At 43.8% G+C, this 19,197-nt stretch overlaps 1 protein-coding gene across 1 annotated transcript; it reads left to right on the plus strand.

Annotated features, from left to right (window-relative positions):
* The first annotated feature begins 4,390 nt into the window (after positions 1-4,390).
* On the plus strand, positions 4,391-16,817 carry LOC126484129 (trypsin alpha-like). Its single transcript, XM_050107904.1, has 7 exons — positions 4,391-4,485; positions 6,675-6,773; positions 7,461-7,600; positions 9,207-9,295; positions 9,716-9,822; positions 10,060-10,253; positions 16,674-16,817. Exons 1-7 carry the CDS (start codon positions 4,437-4,439, stop codon positions 16,815-16,817), a joined length of 822 nt encoding a protein of 273 aa, XP_049963861.1. The 5' UTR covers positions 4,391-4,436.
* The last annotated feature ends 2,380 nt before the right edge of the window (positions 16,818-19,197 follow it).

A 19,197-nucleotide genomic window follows, 5' to 3' on the forward strand; every position in this document is an offset into this window, starting at 1 on the left:
AGGGATGTACGGAAGTTTCGAGTAGAATTAGGTAGACAGCTGAGAGTCAAGGTCCATTGCGGAATTCACAGAGGACTAAGACATCGGGAGACCAGAAGCCCTATCATTGCAACCTTTTTTCTTAGATTTCTTACGTGCCACCGCACGGTCAGTTTGTATACGCTATTTCTGTCGGCTACGTGGGATGGCGGCCTCTGCAGACGGAGGCGTGGGAGGGCTCGTAGGCACAGCTTTCTCCCCCCCCCCTCCCTCCCCCAGAACTAGGGTCATGTAATGTAATTCCAGTCACTAAGACGGAAGCATTCTGTGGAACTACCAATACAACAAGTGACACTTGGTCGGTAATTTTAATCTCCCCGGGAGTTGCTATAGTCGGCAAATGCAGGAAACCTTCTGCGGCTGTAAGACGATGGAACAGAAGGACATTGCATCGTCTCAGGCAGTAAAGTACACAAAGACGAAGAGGAGGGACTCCGCTCCCTCTTGACGCACAGGCAGCTCAGAAGGAACCATTTCGCTAGCAGGAGCGATGCTGGAGATAACTTCTTTGCCACTCACCGTACCACGGACGGGAGGTACCGTAGCGTCGGGAGGAGCAGGGGACACAATCGGTACGGAGGAGGTTGGGGCAGAAGGCACAGCCAAATCCTCACCATCACCATCCTGAGTGCGACGTCGCTTGTTTGTCGACGTTATAAGGTCTACCCTGGGGCCAATAGGATTCTGAACCTGACGCGGAGGTAAAGGCGGAAAATCATTGACGCAATTATCAGAACTGACTATTTGTTCATTATAATCCGAAGCAGTAGGGCTGACGGTGGGAGTAGAAGGAACAAGATCAGCAACCGTCAATATGCGACGCTACACTAATGACGTATTTAATACAAAAACACTCCGCGGACAATTATACCGAACGTGGTCCACTTTCATGAGACAGGAAGCAGGTTCCCTCTCGACCAGTATACATGACACGGACGCGGTAACCACACCCTTGCAAATGAAATGGAATACTGCGTTTGACATGCATTTCCGGAAACAGGTTGGAGACTTTCGGTCAAGCTGCTGGAAAACCATTCTGGAGTGTAATTAGCAGTCTTAGAAAGGGAGGTAAGAAAGAAATGACAAGTATTTGGACAAGTCAGGAAAACTGCTGGTGAGTCCAAAAATGGCTCTGAGCACTATGGGACTCAACTACTGAGGTCATTAGTCCCCTAGAACTTAGAACTAGTTAAACCTAACTAACCTAAGGACATCACAAACATCCACGCCCGAGGCAGGATTCGAACCTGCTACCGTAGCGGCCTTGCGGTTCCAGACTGCAGCGCCTTTAACCGCACGGCCACTTCGGCCGGCTGCTGGGAGTCCTGTTGATGCCTTGGACAGATGAAGTTGCTCTATATAGGTGAAAAGACGATCAGATTTCGATGTACAATGGGATAGGAAATATTGTGGAAATAGGATCACATTTGAGGAAGTGGAGAAAATGGTCAATAGATTGCAGTGCAATAAAGCGGCTGGGGTGGATGAAATTGAGTCGGAACTCATCAAATACAATGGAATATTAGGTCTTAAATGGCTACACAGGATAATTCAAATGGCGTGGGAGTCGGGACAGGTCCCATCAGACTGGACGAAAGCAGTAATGACACCAATCTTTAAACATGGAAACAGAAAAGATTATAACAACTACAGAGGTATCTCTTTAATCAGCGTTGTGGGCAAAATCTTCTCATGAATTGTTGAAAGGAAAGTGAGAGTATTAGTTGAGGACAAATTGGATGAAAATCAGTGTGGGTCTAGGCCTCTTAGAGGTTGTCAATACCAGATCTTTAGCTTACGGCAAATAATGGAGAAGTGTTACGAGTGGAACAGGGAATTGTATATATGCTTTATAGATCTAGGAAAGGCATATTACCAGGTTCCTAGGAGGAAGTTATTGTCTGTTCTACGAGATTATGGAATATGAGGCAAACTTTTGCCAGCAATTAAAGGTTTTTACATAGATAGTCAGGCAGCAGTTAGGGTTGACGGTAAATTGAGTTCATGGTTCAGAGTAGTTTCAGGGGTAAGACAAGGCTGCAACCTGTCTCCACTGTTGTTAATATTATTTATGGATCATATGTTGAAAACAATAGACTGGCTGGGTGAGATTAAGATATGTGAACACAAAATAAGCAGTCTCGCATATGTAGATGACATAGTAGTGATGGCAGATTCGATTGAAAGTTTGCAAAGTAATATTTCACAGTTAGATCAGAAATGTAAGGACTATGGTATGAAGATTAGCATCTCCAAAACGAAAGTAATGTCAGTGGGAAAGAGATATAAATGGATTGAGTGCAAAATAGGAGGAACAAAGTTAGAACAGGTGGACGGTTTCAAGTACTTATGATGCATATTCACACAGGATGGCAACATAGTGAAAGAACTGGAAGCGAGGTGTAGCAAAGCTAATGCAGTAAGCGCTCAGCTACGATCTACTCTCTTCTGCAAGAAGGAAGTCAGTGCCAAGACTAATTTATCTGTGAACCGTTCAATCTTTCGACCAACTTTGTTGTATGGGAATGAAAGCTGGGTGGATTCAGGTTACCTTATCAGCAAGGTTGAGGTTACGGATATGAAAGTAGCTAGGATGATTGCAGGTACTAGTAGATGGGAACAATGGCGGGAGGGTGTCCACAATGAGGAAATCAAAGAAAAACTGGGAATGAACTCTATAGATGTAGCAGTCAGGGAGAACAGGCTTAGATGGTGGGGTCATGTTACACGCATGGGAGAAGCAAGATTATCCAAGAGACTCAAGGGTTCAGCAGTAGAGGGTAAGAGGAGTCGGGGTAGACCAAGGAGAAGGTACCTGGATTCGGTTAAGAATTATTTTGAAGTAATAGGTTTAACATCAGAAGAGGCACCAGTGTTAGCCCTGAATAGGGGATCATGGAGGAATTTTATAAGGGGGACTATGCTCCAGACTGAACGCTGAAAGGCATAATCAGTCTTAAATGATGATGATGATGATGCATTTCCGCAGAACGAATTCCACTATAACACTGTAATCTGTGTTGAGTAGACCAGCGTTCACGACGGACATTTTTCACGTTGCCATAAGGAGTCAATACGTCCTTTATTTCTGGCGGGAGGTTAAACACTCGAACATTGGTATATTTGATTTCAGCGTCTACGAGTGACACCGTACTAACGGAATTATCACGAAGCTTGAACGGGACTTGAGAACCATGTCGCGATAGTAATCTTTCAATGTGAAGGGGGTCCATAAATTTCACGTAAAACACGTACTCGCTGACATCAAAATAAGCGGTGTTAACCTGATCAGAGTTCACATTAATTGTATCGACAAGCCAATCGTGGGTTTCTAGCGACCCGTGCTGCACTTGTCGCGTTCTTTTATCGACAGTAAAGCTCACAGTATTTTTCCGTGGAATACACATGAAAACTATGGCACTCATAGCGGAGTGGCCGACACCGCTGCAAGTAGACGAACAAAAACAGACAGTAAAGGCGGAGCGGAGGTGCTACGACTCACTCGGTAGTCAGAACAACACTAACGAGGGAAACTCCACACAAGCGACGCTGCGGCAGGTGAAATAAACAAGAACCTTCCCGCTCGCCGCTCGAAGCGGAACTATCATTTGGCTACCCGTCCACGATTTCCGGGCAGACCCAAACTTCCATAAGTTGTCAACCATGCGTCTACAAAAAGCACTCGTACAACCATTTCGTATATTCGCTGTAGTGCCTGTTCCTTCGGGCATACATGCAGGTCCAAAGGAATTTTGCATCGTAATTCAGAATAACACAGGCACTGCAGTATCGTATAGATAAATTTGTTCCATTTTCCTTATCTACCATATTGATCGACGTTGCTCTCTGATTCAACAGTTTTTCATTATTCGCTTCAATTAGTGTAAAAATATTATGAAAATTTTAATCATTGATTGTACTAATTTCCGCCATATTTTGCACGGTTTTCTTTATCGTGTTTGTAGCATTTCGAGGCACGTCTCCACTCTTGACACTAAGTGTAGATAGTTCTACGAATTTATTTCGTTCATTGTTACGCTGTTCACCTGTGCCCATTTCGAAAACTTCGTTCCTTTTAATATGCAGGGTTAATACATGTGTACCTTTATATAATTTATTATATCGGCAGTAGAAATCTCATGATCAGTTCAGGGGCGCCGATACTGATATGAATGCGTGTTGCGATACTTATCGACAAAGACTGCGTTGTCGAGGCCGCCGAAGTTGCCACCTGTAACCTAAGCCCTGCGTCACGCTATCAAACATTTCGAGTTCCTGAATTTCGCCATCCCTGGGTCAAAAGTGGAAAACTCGGCCCCTGGCACTTAGCGGATCGCTATATAAGGTCGTATGGTCGCGCCACGGGGCATTTCCTCTCCAGACACCAACAGTCGAACATGATGAGGCAGGCCGTTCTGGTGCTGGCACTCGCTGCCTGCGTGTTGGGTGAGTGACGTCGCTGCAGGACATATTTTTATCTCTGTTTTACGATGCCAGAGCACACAGCCATTCCTACAGCTTCTGCTGCTCTGTCTGTGTCGCCAGCTAACGTAGCGAACTGATGAAATAATCGAAGCTGTGAAACTTCCTGCCAGATTAAAACTGTGTGCAGGGCCGAGACTCGAACTCGGGACCTTTGCCTTTCGCGGGCAAGTGCTCTACCAACTGAGCTACCCAAGCAACGCTCACGCCCCGTCCTCACAGCTTTACTTCTGCCAGTACCTCGTCTCCTACCTTCTCCCGAGTTAGAGTCTCGGTCCGGCACACAGTTTTAATCTCCGAGGAAGTTTCATATCAGCGCACACTCCGCTGCAGAGTGAAAATCTCATTCTCTAAGCGAAGCAGTGTTTCCGCAGTATAGGAACTAAGTTTTCCTCTACTTTCACAGCTTGTATTTTTCATTTGTTCTCCTTTTCTTCATTCTTGTTTTAAGCGAATAATCTATGTACTTAGGCATATAAAAACTAGAAATTTCTTTTTTGATTCAGTGCAGAGGATAATTTAATGTCCTGAAGCAACAACTGTTCCGTACATATTTAAACAGCGTATATAATATAAAGTCTTTCGCTTAGTGGACGTTAACGATCGTCTCCAAAGAGTTACATACCGCATTTATATGATTCTTTGAGAATTTAATCTCATTGTGGAAATTTAATTCTACCTCGAAATGTTTCACATTCTGATAACAATTAACTAATTGAAAAATTATTACGCAATCATTACTGCTTACCTCAAAAGCATAACGTCAGTGTCGGCGTGCACCAGTTCTAGCTTTTATCGGGAGATGAGTTCAGTGGGACGGTGTCCCAATGACGAGTGGTCTTAGTTGTACCAAGAGAAGAAACTTGCATTAAAGCTAATAATTGCTGAGGCAGAAGATCCCTGCAGCAGTGATCGTCCACCTCCGTCATAGTCTCAGGACCAACCTAGTATGTATTTATACGGCACTTTCAGTGTCGAGAGTTACCGTTCAAAGAACAATTTAGTCGGGCAGTGCATTAGCTAGGGTCAGCCATGGATATTTTTTGCAGCTTTGTCCAATAAATGTTGAAATGAATAGTGAGACGGTATTCTCGCCCGGGCAAACTAATGGCTGGGCAGCGAATGAAGACTTGGTTCCTTTGTGATCTGAAATTTATCAAGCAGTATAACAGCAGTGGCTTTACAGCAGTGATGTACGGGACACTTATCGTGTTCATTTTAGCCATACAGCTTCCATAGTGTCGCAAAGTGTGAGAAGTCGGTGAAACGCTGATTTGATGACGTTGAGGAAGTGCGATCACTTTCTACGGTCCATTACTATTATCCAGAGTCCGCGGCTCGTGGTCTTGCGGTAGTGTTCTCGCTTCCCGCGCGCAGGGTCTGGGGGTCGATTCCCGGCGGGATCAGGGATTTTCTCTGCCTCGAGATCAGTGGGTGTTTGTGTTTTTCATCATCATTTCATCCTCATTCACTCGCAAGTCACCGTATTGTGGAGCGGTGGCCGAACCGCCCCGCGAGGGTCTCCCGGCCATCAATGCCATACGCTCTGGTCTTACTGTTATCCAGAGACGTTTGGTATTTCGGTCATACTACGGATAATAAGCAGCAACTGGCTAGAATTAGTAATCTTCCATTCGGAGCGATTGTGTCGCCGATTGTATTGATGTCAATCAAGCAAACTAAAGTTTTCGCAAATTGTTTTCTTTCTTTTCGTTACAACAAATAATATTTTAGATTAAATAATGAGAATATTTATTTGATTGAATTTACATTAATTCGAGAACAGAAAGGGAGAAAATGGGGAAAAACATGACACGAGAGTTTGATGTCATGTTTCTAGATGGTCTTGTTTATAAAATGTCTTAAAAGTTTTATATTTGTTGTACGAACTATGAAATATTAAATCGAGAAGAAGCAAGTAATGGACGACGAAGGCAACATCCTATTATTTATTTAATTTTGGCTACGTGCCAACACGCTTGGGAAATACAGCACAATTATCGACTTACGATAAGGCTTGTGCATTGTTGAAGTCGTAGAATTAGTTGTAACACACATTTACAATTTGAAGAACGTTTATTCTTATTTGTGTTTATTCATGGGAGATGGGCGATGCCCACAGGTCACTGAGTGTGGTTTTAACTCTGTTTCAGCTGCTGAGCTGCCAGTCCGCCGTATTCCACACAGCGGACCCCGCAGGAAGTTTGGCCTGCAGCACGGTCGCATCACCGGTGGCTCAGATGCCTCCCTGGGTAAGTCGCTCCTTCAAGTCGTGATGCGTACTCCATAAATACCAGCGAGCGATGTGGCGCATTTGGTGGCACACTGGTCTCACCTCTACGTCCAGTTATCCAGATTTAGGCTTTCCGCGATTTCTCTAATTCCCTTCTGGAAATGCTCCTTTGAAAAGGAACATCCGATTCGCTTCTCCATCTTGGATACATTTCGAGCTTGTGCTCCGTCTCCAATGATCTTAATGTGGATGAGACCTTAAACTGCAATCTTCTTTCCTGTCCGTCTTCTTATGTACTAAGTCATCAGCCATCAACTCCAACACATGTTATATAGCTCTGCCCTGGGATAGACGCTAGTAATATGCCTTTCTGTCTTCTGAGTCGTGTGGTCTGCTTCCTTAGGACATCCTCTGCCGCGCCAGCCCTTTCATATATATAGTTCAGTCTTTGCTAACGAAGTTCTTATCACCATGATATGCATAATAAGGAAAATTTTGAGGAGGAATTAAAGTTTAGGAAGAAGAAATAAAAAGTTTGAGGTTTTCCTATGACATGGTCATTCTGTCAGAGACAGGAGAGAGAAACGACGTCTTACAGAAGGACAGCCTGTACGCTGGTGATGGGATCAAGTCTTTTACTGCCGGTATTGTTGACGTTGGTTCCTGGTAGTGGTAGACGCGCTGAGCCGGCGTTCTGTGTGTGCAGGCCAGTTCCCGTACCAGGTGTCGCTGCAGTGGGTGCAGCTGGGGCTGGCGTCCCACACGTGTGGCGGCTCCATCGTGAGCGCCAGCGCCGTCGTCACCGCAGGCCACTGCGCCGACCCCGCCTTCATCGGGCACTACGAGGTGAGTACGAGGCTGCCTAACGTTTATCAAAACAGAAGGCAGTAATTAATGATGAAGTTATCGTTAAAATAGTTAAGTAACTGCAGCCAATCTCAATATATTGTATGGCCGCGATGAAGGAAGTTAGTACATACCCTGAGGTGACAAAGGTAATGGGATAGCTCTTGCTGAAGTATCGGGCGTCCTTTTGCCAGGTGTAGTGCAGCAACTGAATGGGCTCAACAAGTCGCTGGAAATCCCTGCAGAAACACAGGCCCATACAGCATGTTTAGCAGTCCATCATGGCGAAAGTGTTGCCGTTGCAGGATTTTGTGCACGAACTGACCTCTCGATTATGACCCATAAATATTCGAAGGGATTCATGTCAGACAATATGGGTCGCTGAATCATTCGCTCCAGTTGTCCAAAGTGTTCTTCAGAGCAATCACGAACAACTGTGGTCGAGTGACAGGGCATATCTTTGCCTGGGAAGTTGAAATCCATGAATGGCTGCAAGTGATCTACAAGTAACCGAACATAATCATTTCCCGTCAATGATAGGCTGAGTTGGATTAGAGAACACAGTCCATTCCATGTAAACACCGACAACACCATTATGAGCCACCACTAATTTATCCAGTGCTTGTTAACTTGGGTACGTGGCTCGGTGGTTCTGTGCCACACTCGAAACCTACCATCACCTCTTACCAACTGAAATCGGAACTCATCTGTCCTGGCTTTGTCGTCTAGGGTCCATCTGGCCAGGAGAGGCGCTGTGAGCGATGTCATGTTAGAAAAGGCACCTCGTTGAGGCGTATCTTTCATAGAACGTTAATGCCAAATTTCGCCTCTCTGTACTAAAGGATACGGTCGTCGGGCGTCTCACATTTATTTCTGCGGTTATTTCATGCCGTGCTGTTTGTCTGCTAGCACTACAACTCTCCGCTGTTCTCGGTCGTTAATGAAGGTCGTCGGCCGCTCCGTTGTCCCTGGTGAGAGGTAAAGTTAGAAATTTGGTGTTCTGGGAACACTCTTGATCCTGTGTATCTTGGAATACTGAATTTCCAAGTGGAACATCCCGTGTGTCTAACTGCAACTACGATTCCAAAGTCTTTCAATTCCCGTCGTGCGACCATAATCATATCGGAAATATTTCCACATGGATCACATGAGTACAAATCGGATTGTGTAAGCGATGGTTCCTCTATCTACATGTGTGCATATCGGTATCCCATTACTTCTGTCACCTCAGTGTGCTTCACACTTCACTGACAACTGTGGGAATCATTTCTGTATTGCCTATTGGGAATGGAGAAACTTGCTTTAGATCTTTAGCTACACAACAAATTTTACGGCCTCATATTAAGCAACACAGAATGTCCACATTGTCTTCTCAATTGTGCTGAGTCATACTCCGTGTGAATGAGACCACTGTATGCGTCGGTAAGTCATCTGTCCAATTGTTGCGTCGAACAATTGCATATAGTTCCTGAGAGGGTAGATATGTATTAGATAGTACAACATAACTCTAGTCCCCTAGTACGTTCGAATGCCCTGACAGCTAACACTGTGCGAAGAAACGGAAATAACTCTCTTTGACTGCGTTGTCTTCTGTCGTGTGTTTCAGGCCGTGGCTGGTATCAACTCCCTGAACTCGAACGGGCAGAGGGTGCGCGTATCCCAGCAGGTAGTGCACCCAGACTACGCGGACGTTGAGTAAGTGTCGCATACAAATTCTATATTAAGTGTGGTCTAAACTTGTGTGGAATGGATACATTATAGCCTGTTATTCTTGGCGGTACTGTTCTTGAGAATGTGACTAAGAGTTATAATAGTGAGTTGGTTCTGATTACTCAGAGGTATCCACGTGTGAAGTTTGCAAACGGTTTTCATTCTTCCGTAGAGTTTTTTTCTCCAGTGCCGCCAGCGAGTTCCCAATCATTTAGTCTTATAACAATCGTTAATAACGAATGTCGAGATTATCGCTCTGTCTTTCAGGTTACAGGACTCTGCTTCTGGTACACTGTATGACCATTAGTTACGTACCAATATGATATATGTACTGCATATATGCCTGCAATAATGGTTTTTCAATTGACGATGGGTGTTTAATTTGATTTGTCGTTTGTTCTACAGTAATGTCGCCATCAACGACATCGCCGTCTTCCTGCTGCAGTCCAGCTTTTCTCTGAGCGGCAACGTACAAGCCATCTCGCTGCCCACCGCTGGATCCGTCCCCAGCAGTAAGTCAATCACCTCTTCCGGCATCATGGCCATTTATAAAAAAAATGTGTGGACGCTCGAAATTCGTGATTATTTTACTCGTTTTCTCGTTACTTCTTCTCATGAATTAGTAACCATCAATAGAAATCAGAATTTTTCGTCCTCTTCTGCTAAAGCTGATTAAACTATACGTAAACCCGTCATGCGATTACGTAGCACTCTACTGGAGGGTTTACGGCTAGACCTTGTTTTTACAGCTGGTTCGACGGCTACTCTGTCCGGCTGGGGCAGCGTCAGCACGGGTATCATACCCAACTACCCCGACATCCTGCAGTGGGTCGATGTCAGCATCATCAGCAACACCCAATGCGCGCTGCTGCTGGGTAACAGCCCGCTCAACGATGAGAACATCTGCACCGGCCCCGTCAACGACGGTATCTCCGCCTGCTCGGTACGTAGCTGACTACTGCAAGTCACATGAATGGTGGTGAGCTGAGCGTGTTAACCCTCTCGCGCCTGCTAGGGCAGTCCGGCCTGCGCGACCGGTTGAAGGGTCCAAGATACTTTGCGCCTCACCGGCGGGCGGCTGCCAGACCCACGACCGCTGCAAGGTGTATCCATTGGAGGCTAACCACGTGCTCCAACGCTCTAAAACCACTCTTTAGTAACATTCTTCATAAAATCAATATCACGTGGTAGTCACATTGGTTGCAATGTTTGGTAACCACGAAAGAGAATATCATATCCAATCCAAGCATTCTGTTATAAGATTATCCCGGGCTGAGAACAAGTAAGCTTATAAAAGTGATAGGAACTTTTTTATTTGTGCTTTGGAAGTTTTTATAACTGGAGATTTACATTAGCAGTATCAGTGGCTGTAACCTAATAGAATATCGTTAATATCGGACTGATTTGTTTCAAAATGTTGTTGTTGTTGTGGTCTTCAGTCCTGAGACTGGTTTGATGCAGCTCTCCATGCTACTCTATCCTGTGCAAGCTTTTACATCTCCCAGTACCTACTGCAACCTACATCCTTCTGAATCTGCTTAGTGTATTCATCTCTTGGTCTCCCTCTACGATTTTTACCCTCCACGCTGCCCTCCAATACTAAATTGGTGATCCCTTGATGCCTCAGAACATGTCCTACCAACTGATCCCTTCTTCTGGTCAAGTTGTGCCACAAACTTCTCTTCTCCCCAATCCTATTCAATACTTCCTCATTAGTTATGTGATCTACCCATCTAATCTTCAGCATTCTTCTGTAGCACCACATTTCAAAAGCTTCTATTCTCTTCTTGTCCAAACTATTTATCGTCCATGTTTCACTTTCATACATGGCTACACTCCATACGAATACTTTCAGAAATGACTTCCTGACACTTAAATCAATACTGGATGTTAACAAATTTCTCTTCTTCAGAAACGCTTTCCTTGCCATTGCCAGCCTACATTTTATATCCTCTCTACTTCGACCATCATCAGTTATTTTGCTCCCCAAATAGCAAAACTCCTTTACTACTTTAAGTGCCTCATTTCCTAATCTAATTCCCTCAGCATCACCCGACTTAATTAGACTACATTCCATTATCCTTGTTTTGCTTTTGTTGATGTTCATCTTATATCCTCCTTTCAAGACACTGTCCATTCCATTCAACTGCTCTTCCAAGTCCTTTGCTGTCTCTGACAGAATTACAATGTCATCGGCGAACCTCAAAGTTTTTATTTCTTCTCCATGAATTTTAATACCTACTCCGAATTTTTCTTTTGTTTCCTTTACTGCTTGCTCAATATACAGATTGAACAACATCGGGGAGAGGCTACAACCCTGTCTTACTCCCTTCCCAACCACTGCTTCCCTTTCATGTCCCTCGACTCTTATAACTGCCATCTGGTTTCTGTACAAATTGTAAATAGCCTTTCGCTCCCTGTATTTTACCCCTGCCACCTTTAGAATTTGAAAGAGAGTATTCCAGTCAACATTGTCAAAAGCTTTCTCTAATTCTACAAATCCTAGAAACGTAGGTTTGCCTTTCCTTAATCTTTCTTCTAAGATAAGTCGTAAGGTCAGTATTGCCTCACGTGTTCCAGTGTTTCTACGGAATCCAAACTGATCTTCCCCGAGGTTGGCTTCTACTAGTTTCTCCATTCGTCTGTAAAGAATTCGTGTTAGTATTTTGCAGCTGTGACTTATTAAGCTGATAGTTCGGTAATTTTCACATCTGTCAACACCTGCTTTCTTTGGGATTGGAATTATTATATTCTTCTTGAAGTCTGAGGGTATTTCGCCTGTTTCATACATCTTGCTCACCAGATGGTAGAGTTTTGTCAGGACTGGCTCTCCCACGGCCGTAAGTAGTTCCAATGGAATATTGTCTACTCCGGGGGCCTTGTTTCGACTCAGGTCTCTCAGTGCTCTGTCAAACTCTTCATGCAGTATCTTATCTCCCATTTCATCTTCATCTACATCCTCTTCCATTTCCATAATATTATCCTCAAGTACATCGCCCTTGTATAGACCCTCTATATACTCCTTCCACCTTTCTGCTTTCCCTTCTTTGCTTAGAACTGGGTTTCCATCTGAGCTCTTGATATTCATGCAAGTCGTTCTCTTATCTCCAAAGGTCTCTTTAATTTTCCTGTAGGCGGTATCTATCTTACCCCTAGTGAGATAGGCCTCTACATCCTTACATTAGTCCTCAAGCCATCCCTGCTTAGCCATTTTGCACTTCCTGTCGATCTCATTTTTGAGACGTTTGTATTCCTTTTTGCCTGTTTCACTTACTGCATTTTTATATTTTCTCCTTTCATCAATTAAATTCAATATTTCTTCTGTTACCCAAGGATTTCTACTAGCCCTCGTCTTTTTACCTACTTGATCCTCTGCTGCCTTCACTACTTCATCCCTTAAAGCTACCCATTCTTCTTCTACTGTATTTATTTCCCTCATTCCTGTCAATTGCTCCCTTATGCTCTCCCTGAATCTCTGTACAACCTCTGGTTCTTTTAGTTTATCCAGGTCCCATCTCCTTAAATTCCCACCTTTTTGCAGTTTCTTCAGTTTTAATCTACAGGTCATAACCAATAGATTGTGGTCAGAGTCCACATCTGCCCCTGGAAATGTCTTACAGTTTAAAACCTGGTTCCTAAATCTCTGTCTTACCATTATATAATCTATCTGATACCTTTTAGTATCTCCAGGGTTCTTCCATGTATACAACCTTCTTTCATGATTCTTAAACCAAGTGTTAGTTATGATTATGTTGTGCTCTGTGCAAAATTCTACCAGGCGGCTTCCTCTTTCATTTCTGTCCCCCAATCCATATTCACCTACTATGTTTCCTTCTCTCCCTTTTCCTACACTCGAATTCCAGTCACTCATGACTATTAAATTTTCGTCTCCCTTCACAATCTGAATAATTTCTTTTATTTCATCATACATTTCTTCAATTTCTTCGTCATCTGCAGAGCTAGTTGGCATATAAACTTGCACTACTGTAGTAGGTGTGGGCTTCGTATCTATCTTGGCCACAATAATGCGTTCACTATGCTGTTTGTAGTACCTTACCCGCATTCCTATTTTCCTATTCATTATTAAACCTACTCCTGCATTACCACTATTTGATTTTGTGTTTATAACCCTGTAGTCACCTGACCAGAAGTCTTGTTCCTCCTGCCACCGAACTTCACTAATTCCCACTATATCTAACTTCAACCTATCCATTTCCCTTTTTAAATTTTCTAACCTACCTGCCCGATTAAGGGATCTGACATTCCACGCTCCGATCCGTAGAACGCCAGTTTTCTTTCTCCTGATAACGACATCCTCTTGAGTAGTCCCCGCCCGGAGATCCGAATGGGGGACTATTTTACCTCCGGAATATTTTACCCAAGAGGACGCCATCATCATGTAATCATACAGTAAAGCTGCATGCCCTCGGGAAAAATTACGGCTATAGTTTCCCCTTGCTTTCAGCCGTTCGCAGTACCAGCACAGCAAGGCCGTTTTGGTTATTGTTACAAGGCCAGATCAGTCAATCATCCAGACTGTTGCCCTTGCAACTACTGAAAAGGCTGCTGCCCCTCTTCAGGAACCACACGTTTGTCTGGCCTCTCAACAGATACCCCTCCGTTGTGGTTGCACCTACGGTACGGCTATCTGTATCGCTGAGGCACGCAAGCCTCCCCACCAACGGCAAGGTCCATGGTTCATGGGGGGGGGTGTTTCAAGATATAAGATATAAGGTAAACGTGCACAACCGTATTTTGGTGAACTTTAGGAACTTTTCACATTAAAATCTTGTTTCAAGATATAAGATTTTAATGTGAAAAGTTCCTAAAGTTCACCAAAATACGGTTGTGCACGTTTACCTCTCCCTGCGTCCATCCGTCAGGCGTTCCTACCTGCCGGACGTAAGTGAATTTGGCCGTTCTACCTGCCAGGCGCACATGTATCCCCATAAACGTGAAAGCGTTAACATTTGCGTCTCACTCACATGACTGTTGCACAGCTCTGATCTACCGTAGCGGATGCAATAATCAGGGCATGGATTTTCTACACTATTTCGTCAGCATACGCCAGAATTTCAACAAGGAACTTCTTTTGTGTCTATTGTTGTTGTGGTCTTCAGTCCAGAGACTGGTTTGATGAAGCTCACCAAGCTACTCTATCCTGCGCAAGCTTCTTCATTTCCGAGTAACTACTGCAACCTACATCCTTCTGAATCTGCTTACTGTATTCATCCCTTGGTCTACCTCTACGTTCTTTACCCTCCACGCTTCCCTCCAACACTAAATTGGTGATCCCTTGATGCCTCAGAAAGTGTCCTACCAACCGATGCCTTCTCCCTTTCAAGTTGTGCTACTAATTGCTCTTCTCCCCAATTGAATTCAGCAGCTCTTCACTAGTTATGTGGTCTACCCATCTAATCTTCAGCATTCTTCTGTAGCACCACGTTTCGAAAGTTTCCATTTTCTTCTTGTCTAAGCTATCGTCCATGGTTCACTTCCATACATCACTACAATCCATACAAATACTTTCAGAAAGGACTTCCTGACTCTTAAATCTGTACTCGATGTTAACAAATTTCCCTTCGTGAGAAACGCTCTCCTTGCCATAGCCAGTCTATATTTTATATCCGTCTCTACTTCGACCATCATCAGTTATTTTGCTTTCAAAATAGCAAAACTCATCTACTGCTTTACGTTTCTCATTTTCTAATCTAATTCCCTCATCATGATCTGATTTAATTCGACTACATTCCATTATCCTAGTTTCGCTTTTGTTGATGTTAATCTTATCTCCCCCATTCAAGACACTGTCCATTCCGATCAACTGTTGTCAAGGTCCTTTGCAATCTCTGACAGAATTACAATGTCGTCGGCAAACCTCAAAGCTTTTAGTTTTTCCTCGATGGATTTCAATTCATTGTCCAAATTTTCCTTTTTTTCCTTTTACTGCTGGCTCAATATACAGACTGAATAACATGGGGGATAAGCTACAAGCCTGTCTCACTCACTTATCAACCACTGCTGCCCTCTTGTGCTCCTCGGCTCTTATAACTGCCATTTGGCTTCTGTACAAATTGTAAATAGCCTTTCGCTCCCAGTATTTGACCCCTGCCACCTTTCGAATTTGAAAGAAAGTATCCCTGTCAACAATGTCAAAAGCTTTCTATAAGTCTACAAGCGCTAGAAACTTAATTGTGCCTCTCCTTTCATAGGGCAGCTATAGCTTCGTGTGTTCCAACATTTCAACGGAATCCAAATTGTTCTTCTCAGAGTTGGGCTTCTACTTACTTTTCCATTCGGAAGTAAAGAATTCGTGTTATTATTTTGCAACTGTGACTTATTAAACTGATATTTCGGTATTTTTCGCATCTGTCAACACTTGCTTTCTTTGAGATAGGAATTATTAATGTTCTTCTTGAAGTCTGAGGTTATTACGCCTGTCTCATAGATCTTGTTCACCAGATGGAAGAATTTGGTCATGGATGGCTCACATAACGCTATAAGTAGCTCGAATGGAATGTTGTCTCCTCCCGAGACGTTATTTCGTCTTAGGTCTTTCAGTGCTCCGTCAAATTCTTCAGGCAGTATAATAATTCCTATTTCATTTTCGTCTCCGTCTTCTTCCCTTTTTATTATATTACTGTACATTCTAGTTCACCTTCCTTCAACAGTCCCTCTTTATACTCCTTCCTCTTCCAGCTTTTCCATCTTAGCACTGGTTTTCCATCTGAGCTCAGGTCTCTTTAATTATCCTGTAGGCAGTATCTATCTTACCCTTAGTGATATGTGCTTCTACATCCTTATGTTTGTCCTCCAGCCGTCCCTGCTTAGGTAATTTGCACTTCCTGTCGATCTCATTTTTGGGACATTTGTATTCCTTTTCGCCTGCTTCATTTTTTCATTTTTATATTTTCTCATTTTCTCAATTAAATTCTATATCTCTTCTGTTAATCAAGGATTTCTACTATCCCTCGTCTTTTTACCTACTTGACCCTCTGTTGCCTTCACTATTTCATCTATCAAAGCTACCCATTTTTCTTCTATTGTATTTCTTTTCTCTGTTCGTGGCAATCGTTCCATAATGCCCTCTCTGAAACTGTCTACAAACTCTGAACCTTTCAGTTTATTGCTACCTTTGTGGTATACGGTCTGGTAATTCTGGGTGAAACGGATAGTCAGTTTGAGAGGAGCCTTACAAACCGCCTGAAATGATGAAGCTTCACTCTCTTCACAAAATATGAACGTTCGGAGGCCAACAAATGCGGAATAACTAAATATAAAGATGTTAGCATTTACTGTACGGCAAAGTGTGTGTCGTAGATCGAGAGTGGGTGTACTGACCACGTGGCTTTGTTTTCTGCAGGGAGACTCCGGCGGACCTCTGGCCCAGGACGGAGCCCTCATCGGAGTCGTGTCTTGGGGCATCGTGCCCTGCGGCTCTGCTGGAGCGCCTTCCGTCTTCACCAGGGTATCTGCTTTCTTGGACTTCGTCAACCAGTACGCCTGAACACGTCGTGCTGCAATTGTAAACTGATCTGAGACTCGAGTAATAAAAATACTCTAAAATTTTCTCTACGTTCTTCGTTATTGTGTGCCGTTTAATCCATAATTCTCCTACGTTATTGGTTGAAACCGGAAAACATATCCAGTTTCAGAATGAAAAAACATACTTCAGTTTTATGGAAACTGCAAAATTGCTTTACAGTATTTTCTGCTGGCGTTTTCCACTGGTCTCCATTCCTTTCAATTCACATTGCAAAACAAGTTTGGCATCACTCATCTAAAACACATTTCTTTTTGCACTAATGGTGGGGAACGCAGCCAGCAACAAAAACCTTTACAAAAGCTGTATTGTATTGTCACGAGAGGAGTCTGGGAGATGTACCCATTTTCAGACGGCTTCATATGTTTTCTGCAGCGGTAGCTTAACAGACGTTCTTAGGCAGTGCAGGAGCGGATGACGGGCTGCTGACGAAAGTGATACTGTAGTAACACAAGGTTAGGCAGCCACAAACCGTTACGGTAATAAAATAAAGCTTTCTTAAAAGCTGCCTGTTCTCCATTAACAGTGCTTAATTGAACAGCAGCCACGGGGTCAACAAGATCTAGCGTGGATAAAATAACACTTATATTTTTAACGTCTATTGGACGTCGGATTGAATGAGAAGCGATGAAAGTGCATTTGCGAATCGGAAGCGCAAGTTCTAACCTTTTCTAAGAAGGCGCGCTGAAAAGTAATGCCTCCGAATTTTTTATGTGAAAATTTTAAAATCTTTTAAAGAAAAGAAAAGTTATTAACATTCTGCATCATTATTATTCATGTCTACATACTTAATTCTCAACATGGTCACATTCCTCCCAACTTGAGACCGGTTTGGTGAAATCGTCACGGTAGAATGTGTGGCAACATCACCTTCCATTGCACCGCTTCATCGCTATCAAACTCCCTTGGAAGGCATCTTTAAGTTTTGGAAAGAGAGGAAATGCTGATGGGAGCGTATGGGGGATGATCTATGACAGTGAACCCGAGGCGTCGTATTGTTGCACATGTAGCGCTGGTGTAGGGTCTGACATTGTCATGCTGGCTCTATTTTTCTTTCAGTATCTATACATTTGATCTAAGTATGAGGTGACTGTATGGTGTAACTTAGGAGCAGATAAATTCAACTAAACAAAGGTTGGAATTAAACAAATATGTTTTTATTTTGTGTTTAATAATAACAATAAACTAATATCAAAATATTTTAATTATGTCAGTCATATTACAAAGCAATGAGCCAGCAACCTTGAACAAATCACAGACCACGAGGTAAATGTTTCCATGGGACTTGAGGATTTGAGAACATACTGATATAGTTCAGCTTTTACGCCAAAATAATGGACCTAAATCTCAGTATCACCGCTAAACTACTCATCAAAGGCATGAAAAAAGCAAAAAATAGGAAAAAATTTTAGGTTGTAAATTAAGGCATTAATTCTCATAAACATAGTAATATAAATACACTCCTGGAAATTGAAATAAGAACACCGTGAATTCATTGTCCCAGGAAGGGGAAACTTTATTGACACATTCCTGGGGTCAGATAAATCACATGATCACACTGACAGAACCACAGCCACATAGACACAGGCAACAGAGCATGCACAATGTCGGCACTAGTACAGTGTATATCCACCTTTCGCAGCAATGCAGGCTGCTATTCTCCCATGGAGACGATCGTAGAGATGCTGGATGTAGTCCTGTGGAACGGATTGCCATGCCATTTCCACCTGGCGCCTCAGTTGGACCAGCGTTCGTGCTGGACGTGCAGACCGCGTGAGACGACGCTTCATCCAGTTCCAAACATGCTCAATGGGGGACAGATCCGGAGATCTTGCTGGCCAGGGTAGTTGACTTACACCTTCTAGAGTACGTTGGGTGGCACGGGATACATGCGGACGTGCATTGTCCTGTTGGAACAGCAAGTTCCCTTGCCGGTCTAGGAATGGTAGAACGATGGGTTTGATGACGGTTTGGATGTACCGTACACTATTCAGTGTCCCCTCGACGATCACCAGTGGTGTACGGCCAGTGTAGGAGATCGCTCCCCACACCATGATGCCGGGTGTTGGCCCTGTGTGCCTCGGTCGTATGCAGTCCTGATTGTGGCGCTCACCTGCACGGCGCCAAACACGCATACGACCATCATTGGCACCAAGGCAGAAGCGACTCTCATCGCTGAAGACGACACGTCTCCATTCGTCCCTCCATTCACGCCTGTTGCGACACCACTGGAGGCGGGCTGCACGATGTTGGGGCGCGAGCAGAAGACGGTCTAACGGTGTGCGGGACCGTAGCCCAGCTTCATGGAGACGGTTGCGAATGGTCCTCACCGATACCCTAGGAG

The sequence above is a fragment of the Schistocerca serialis genome, chromosome 1, assembly GCF_023864345.2.
Source record: "Schistocerca serialis cubense isolate TAMUIC-IGC-003099 chromosome 1, iqSchSeri2.2, whole genome shotgun sequence".
In the NCBI taxonomy this organism is placed as follows: domain Eukaryota; kingdom Metazoa; phylum Arthropoda; class Insecta; order Orthoptera; family Acrididae; genus Schistocerca; species Schistocerca serialis.